General features: G+C 42.3%; 1 protein-coding gene across 1 annotated transcript in view; it reads right to left on the reverse strand.

Moving 5' to 3' along the window:
• Positions 1-631: 631 nt before the first annotated feature.
• The window catches only part of LOC142475490 (uncharacterized), a 12,148-nt gene continuing 4,738 nt past the window's right edge, over positions 632-8,041 (reverse strand). The window contains exon 2 of the mRNA XM_075581349.1: positions 632-5,396. Coding sequence (XP_075437464.1) covers positions 3,741-5,153 — 1,413 coding nt within the window. The 5' untranslated portion in view covers positions 5,154-5,396 and the 3' untranslated portion in view covers positions 632-3,740. The remainder of the gene's footprint in view (positions 5,397-8,041) is intronic.

The following is an 8,041-nucleotide window of genomic DNA, read 5'->3' on the forward strand; positions in this document are numbered from 1 at the left end:
GGGGGAGGGAGGTGGATGGAGGAAGAGGGGGGGAGGGTGGAGGAAGAGGGGGGAGGGAGGAGGAAGAAGGGGGAGGGAGGAGGAAGGGGGAGGGAGGAGGAGGCAGGGGTGAGGCGCCGGAAGCCTGGCGCGATCCCCCCGCAGCCCCGCGCAATCCCTCAGCAGCCCCGCGCGATCCCCCAGCAGCCACAGCACTACGAGTTGAACTACAAAGTTACTGCAAAAATGATTCTTGATAATGATTTTGATCTCATGGAGCACACACAGTCAAATGTAAACTTCCCACCGTGTGTAATATCACAATCTATGCGCTACGTCGGGAGATCATACAAATGTGCGTTTTTCCAAGAAAAAAAAGCAAACCTGCGTGTTGTTACCTATGAAACATAATCATAACCGATAAACTAACAAAAAATATTAGACAGCACACACAGTCTGTATAAAGAGAAACAGTAGGTGCAAACGGGAACAGGGAGGACCCTGTTTCCTCCCAAATAATCAATGAACCACAAATGTTCCAGCACTCAAACGGAAAAAACAAAGAAGTAAATGGATTAGTCAAAACGCATTTAATGGTACACGAATGATGCACACAATGGTCAAACATAGACCGAAAAACACACTACAGGTATGTACTAGGATAGGGACAAGGACAGGGAAGGGGAGAAGGGAGAGGGATGGGGGAGAGAGGGAAAAAGGGGAAACACGGGGGTATAAAAGTCTAGGACAGGGGGGGCAACGTAACGTTTCAGGGTATAATAATCCCTTCTACAGGCCCATTCCCAGGATGACCGTAGTCACCTGGAACTTCCCTCAACCCTGCGACAACCTCTCTGAGATACACAGTGCCAGACTAATACTGAATGTCCAAACTGAATAAGAATAGGCTGTGAGGCACAAGACTCAGATAAACCAACCCTGAGAGAGCTGTGTATGTGACAGGAGAACTGGCTGGTAACACTCTCTGCAGTTCAAACTATCTAGGTTAGTCTGTCTATTGAGTGAGACTACCCCCACTCGAGTGACACATATTATTGAGTGATACCCCAATAAGTGACACATGCTATTGACTCAGACACCCCAATAAGTGACATGCTATTGAGTGAGACACCCCAATAAGTGACATGCTATTGAGTGAGACACCCCTAATTAGTGAATGTGGCTCACTACGTTTGAATTCCAGCCTTCAAATTAGTCTGCCCCTATGTGAATGAGACCCTGAAGGTGCGAGTCTGCTTACAAAATGTGATTCCATGAGTAACATCACTCCAACGTGTTACTGTCACCACAGAAGTGCGAGTGTGCCTGTGTGAGTACGAATCACACCATGTGAGTGCACTCACTTGCAGAGGGACATCCTTTCAGTGAGTGAAACTGTGCGAGTGTCACTGCGCAGTGCGACTGTCACGGTGGAACAGAACTTATCTACACATTAATACCGGGATTCTTGACTGAGCACACAATATGAGTAAAATAAATTGTAATTTATTTCCTTTTAAGACAAACACACAATACTTGCACAATTACACTTAATAAAACACTTACTGGGTACAGGGAACGAAATCAAATGTCCCTGGAATGAAACAAAGTCTCTGGACACCCCTGAGTGCATGCCAATGGGTGCGCAAATGGATCCATGTAACAGTTCCTGGCTAGGGGCACAAGTTGCCACCAATATATCTTTGCCAAATGGAAAAAGTTCGTTCAGTCCTTACAGGGTTCATTCAGGAACACTTAGCACAAAAGAATTCTGGAAGAGGGGGATGATCCTTTGTTACGGTGTAATTAACCCCTCACACTCCGGAACCACGGATGCTGTTACTTGGACGTCTAAAATCTTAGATGGAACTGCCAGGGATTGGGCAGCAGGCATCTTTATAGGGTAAAGGGTCCTATACCTAACATGCACAACCAATCCCTCCTGTGGGAACATTTAACCCACCAATCCCTGTTCTGCCCATCCTAGGAACTACTGGCAAAAGTGGCTTCATGGTTTGCACAGAGCATGTGCCAAGGTGACACCTGAGCCTTTTAGCATACCAGGCCAAACCTCCTACCTGGGGACAGTAAGTCTGGTATTTGGCCACAAAGTGTGAACAGTCCACATGTTGGACCGGTTCCTGGTACTTCACAATTTCCTGGCTTTCTGAATACCTAGGGTCTCTGAGGCTTCTCAACTTCGAATTTCTCATAGACATTCACTTCGCAGGGGGCCCTTTGAAGTGCGGAGATGAAAGACCCTCAGCTCATTTACTCTTAACATATATGCATGTTTAACACATTCATTGCTGGGCTGGCAGGGAAAGCTTCCTGCCTGTACAGTTTAAAACATAAACTCAAATACAGTTTATATATATACCCTTTCTGTATGTGTGGGGGACACCAAACGATATGTATGGGCTTAGTACATCCTTAGCTAGCTGCACTCCGAAAATTAGAGTGCTAGCTTGCTCCTTGTGTCTGAAATACAATTGGCCCAATCTGTATACATTACTGTTACTGCAGCTAGGGCTAATCACTGCAAACAGGGACAATATGGTGTTGTAGGGGCAAATATGACATTTGTGGTGTACATAGAATTAACCCCTTCTGTCCCAACACAATTTAGGGTTAATAGGCCGGGCATACTGCCTTTATTATTGGCCTGATTAACCCCGATCATCACAGTGACCTGCCTGCACCATGCACTGCGGGGTGAGACTGTCTCCCTCACACACATTATGTATATATTATATATCTGTATATACACGAGCTCACACTCACCGAAGTGCCATCCCGGGTACACTGTCAGCCCAGAGCTACCTGCCGGGAATGCCGGAAACCAGAATGAACACTTCCGGTGAGGAGGAGGAAGAGGTGTGTGTGTGTGTATAGTTTGGCAAAAAAAATAAATATATTTTTTTTAAAATATTCGGGGTCTACGCTCAAACCGCGTTGTAAGCAGATCCGTGTTATAGCGGATCACGCTATAATGTGGTTGAGGTGTGTGTGTCCCTTGTTCTCTTGATCAGCACTATTACAGTAAATAACCCCATTAAAGTACAGGCAGTCATCGTTTTACAACGCTTCGCTTTACAACGAATGGCTTATCCAACGCTGTGCAATGCATACCTATATTCATTTTTACAACGCCAAAATGGCTTATCCAACGCTCTTACGACGCTTTGCAACGTTGTGTATGTGTGTATATATACAAATTCACATAAACAACGTTGCAAAGCGTCGTAAGAGCGTGTATATATATAATATTATACTATGTAATATTATATTATACTATATAATATATTATTTATTATGTTGTATTATATATATAATACAGTATATACTGTATAATTTATGTGTGTGCTGCGTATCTTATTGCCTGCATAAAATATTTGGTGTATTTTAGTGTTAAAAATGCCTTCAGGAACGGAACCTTTCATTTAAACAGTGTTCCTATGGGAAAACGTGTTTCTCTTTACAACGTTTCGCTTTACAACGCCATTTTGAGTAACGCATTGTGTCGGATAACCGAGGACTGCCTGTACAACGCATGCCAACGTGTTGCTGCAAAAAACTGCATATCAAGGCGAGCATTTGGCACTTGTCATTTCCCTAATATATTTTATTCTATTTATTTTGTGTTTTTTAATCTTATTTTGTATATTTTCACATTAATAGTTAGAAGCCTTCACTAAGTGAATTATCTTGTGTTTGAAAATATTTGATTTCGACTAAATGTTTTCTCATACTCAGAATAGTTACAGGGTCACCCCTTTGTGGATGTTTTGGTGTGTAACAAGACTTGATTTATGACAGAAGCTTTTCCCACATTCAGAGCAGTTATAGGGTGCAACCCGTGTGTGGATTATTTGATGTTTAACAAGATTAGATTTGTGATTGAAGCTTTTCCCACATTCAGAACATTTATAGGGTCTCTCCCCTGTGTGGATTCTTTGGTGTAGAACAAGACTTGATTTATGACAGAAGCTTTTCCCACATTCAGAGCAGTTATAGGGTGCAACCCGTGTGTGGATTATTTGGTGTCTAACAAGTGTAGATTTATTGCAGAAGCTTTTCTCACATTCAGAGCAGTTATAGGGTCTCACCCTTGTGTGAATTCTTTGATGACTAATAAGATTAGATTTGTGACTGAAGCTTCTCTCACAACAAGAGCAGTTATAGGGTCTCTCCCCTGTGTGGATTCTTTGGTGTATAACAAGATCTGTTTTATGCCAGAAGCTTTTCTCACATTGAGAGCAGTTATAAGGCTTCACCCCTGTGTGGGTTATTTGGTGTGTAACAAGTGTAGATTTATTGCAGAAGCTTTTCTCACATTCAGAGCAGTTATAGGGTCTCACCCTTGTGTGGATTCTTTGATGACTAATAAGATTAGATTTGTGACTAAAGCTTCTCTCACAACCAGAGCAGTTATAGGGTCTCTCCCCTGTGTGGATTCTTCGGTGTGTAACAAGATCTGATTTCTGTCTGAAGCTTTTCTCACATTCAGAGCAGTTATAGGGTGTAACCCGTGTGTGGGTTATTTGGTGTGTAACAAGTCGAGATTTATGAAAGAAGCTTTTCTCACATTCAGAGCAGTTATAGAGTCTCACCCTTGTGTGGATTATTTGATGACTAACAAGATTAGATTTGTGATTGAAGCTTTTCCCACATTCAGAACAGATATAGGGTCTCTCCCCTGTGTGGATTCTCTGGTGTGTAACAAGATCTGATTTCTGTCTGAAGCTTTTTTCACATTGAGAGCAGTTATAAGGCTTCACCCCTGTGTGGGTTATTTGGTGTCTAACAAGTGTAGATTTATTGCGGAAGCTTTTCTCACATTCAGAGCAGTTATAGGGTCTCACCCTTGTGTGGATTCTTTGATGACTAATAAGATTAGATTTGTGACTGAAGCTTCTCTCACAACCAGAGCAGTTATAGGGTCTCTCCCCTGTGTGGATTCTTTGGTGTGCAACAAGATCTGATTTCTGTCTGAAGCTTTTCTCACATTGAGAGCAGATATAAGGCTTCACCCCCGTGTGGATTCTTTGGTGTGCAACAAGATTTGATTTCTGAATGAAGCTTTTCCCACATTCAGAGCAGATATAGGATTTCTTCTCTGTATGGATTACTTGCTGTATACCATAACCTACCGTGGAAAATATGGTATTCATATCCCTGCTCTTTAAACCCTCTTTGTCTTGTCTGGTATTGTGGTGTCTGTAAATTTAGTAAAATGCTGTTGATGTATGGGAATGCTCTGCCGAGTTTCTTGTACTCTTCTTCCAGTTCTCATACAGACTTATGCAATGTTGAAGTCCTTAAAACATATTTCTTTTAACACCTGTAATTTATGATGTTTGGGACATTCCTTATATTGCTTCTTGTTCACAGATCAGTCATGTGCTGCAGATAATCTGTGGTGAGAAAATGTATTAATGTAACATTGCAATGCAACAAAGTACATTTGGATGAGAAAGACAAATATTCACTGAGTTTGACCCTTATAAAATTCTACTTGTGCCAGATACAGAATCATTTTATTAAAGTTACATTGTTATATTATAGTTATATTGACAATCACCCAGAGGAAGGCAAAGAAACACCAAAATGAATCATTTTACAATTATGTCTCATAAGTGGAAATAAATATTTCCTCCTCACTGCAGTAATGATAATCACATTTCTATGGGTGTGTGTGTATATGGGTGTGTGTGTATATGGGTGTGTGTGTGTGTGTGTGTATACTGTATGTGTGTGTGTGTGTGTGTGTGTATATGTGTGTGTGTATCTGTGGGTGTGTGTGTCGGTGTGTGTGTGTGTGTGTGTGTATATGGGTGTGTGTGTGTGTATATGGGTGTGTGTGTATATGGGTGTATGTGTGTGTGTCTATATGGGAGTGTGTGTGTGGGTGACACCAGAGGTACTCCCCAATCAGTCACCCCCCCACCTAGTCAGTCAAAGTCACCCAGTCAGTCACCATCTCCTCACCCAGTTCCCTATATCAGTCAGTCCCCCCCTATCTCCTCTCTCTCTCTCTCTCCCCTCCCTGTCTCTCTCCCCTCCCTGTCTCTCTCCCCTCCCTGTCTCTCTCCCCTCCCTGTCTCTCTCCCCTCCCTGTCTCTCTCCCCTCCCTGTCTCTCTCCCCTCCCTGTCTCTCTCCCCTCCCTGTCTCTCTCCCCTACACCCTCCCTGTCTCTCTCCTCTACACCCTCCCTGTCTCTCCCCTCTACACTCTCTCTGTCTCTCTCCCCCACACTCTCTCTGTCTCTCTCCCCCACACTCTCTCTGTCTCTCTCCCCCACACTCTCTCTGTCTCTCTCCCCCACACTCTCTCTGTCTCTCTCCCCCACACTCTCTCTGTCTCTCTCCCCCACACTCTCTCTGTCTCTCTCCCCCACACTCTCTCTGTCTCTCACTCTTGATCTGGATATCTTATTTACCCTGTATATCTTAACTGCCCTATACTACACCGAAATAACTTATACTGCTTTCTTCCAGATCTGACTCAAGCTTAACACAGCAAACATCGGAACCCCCCCTAACCCAGAATACAGGTAGGGAACACCTCCCCTCCAATGTATAACATTGCGGGAATGCGGGTACCTGGACATTGAGGGACTGCGGATCAGGTAAGATCCCAGGCGGGATTGCTGCTTTAGATATTGTGAAGCAGGGACGTCAAGACACTGGTTAAGGGGTTCAGGAAACTAGTCATTCACACCTGGCTTTTATTTCTAAATCACACACACACACACAGTAGTATAATGTAATACAATAAATACATTTATGTCAAAAAAGGAATTTATTAAATGTATTTTATTTTAAAGTGGGGTTGGGGGCGGGACTAGGGGCGAGTAGATTTTTTGGTTGGGCGAGTAGATTTTTGGGTGATTCGTCGAACACATATATATATATATATATATTCTCTTCTCCAGCTAATTGTCTGTTTATCTGATTCAATGATTATTTTTAATTATTTTATTTCAAAATTATATTTTATAGGTCCTTGTTTACAAGGTTTTAATTTTTTCTTTTAATCTCGGTTTATTTATTTATTTCAATTAAATTGGCATAGTATGTTAATGGTAAACTGGTATGGTCATTGTTCCCTCTGTGGTTTTATTATTCACAATATGTTTTATGTATTTAGCAGTTATTGTATATTTTTTGCATAGATGTCCGAGGTTTCCTGGACTTACTAGGCAATTGTTGCTAGACCAGCACACTAAGGGTCTATCACCCTATTATTGCTTGGTATGCTGTTGCTAGGCACAGACTGGCTATTTAAAGCTGCTCAAGAACATTTTTTCTTCATCCTCTAAAGTCGCCATCTTGTGTGATGAAACGCGTTAGGGCTATGGCATTACGTCATCACGCAACGAGCTCGACGAGGCCGGGTCCTGCTTTGTGTGTTTTTGGCCGCGAGATGTTGAATCTCCTCCAATCAATGACTTTCCTTTCACTCAGGACTTTGCCAGATTCAGTCCTTATCGGACCTGCTCTACTATCCCTCATGAGAGGATTGCCAGGACTGAGGCTCTATACCGATGGGATTGCTGGCTGGTGATTATATCACAAACTCCTTTTAAATTCCATCCCTTGTGAGTGCACTTGTTTCCCTCCCCCTTCTTTTTATTAAAGTGTTGTATTATTTTACGCTATGGGGTGTACGCTTTCTTTTCGGTTCCCTTTCGGATGTGGTTCCTCCCATTGGAAGCAGCGGTGACCCCTTTCATTTGCTGGCATTTCATTCAGGAAGAAAACCTCTCTTTGATTTTACGGGGCTGTTTTTTTGTTTATTTTTTACTTATATATAGTTTTTATTTTTAGTTTGGTGTTTATATTCATTTGCACATTTTTATAATTATTTGATTCACCTAAAAGGCACTATTTGTGCCCACATATTTAATAGTGCACTTTCTCACAATGCTTCATAAATTGATTGTGCAACATTATTATATTTGGTTACAGATACACACGCTGCTCTGCGTATAATACAGATACACACTGCTCTGCGTATAATACAGATACACACGCTGCTCTGCGTATAATACAGATA

Source organism: Ascaphus truei, unplaced genomic scaffold (genome assembly GCF_040206685.1).
Source record: "Ascaphus truei isolate aAscTru1 unplaced genomic scaffold, aAscTru1.hap1 HAP1_SCAFFOLD_1249, whole genome shotgun sequence".
NCBI lineage: Eukaryota > Metazoa > Chordata > Amphibia > Anura > Ascaphidae > Ascaphus > Ascaphus truei.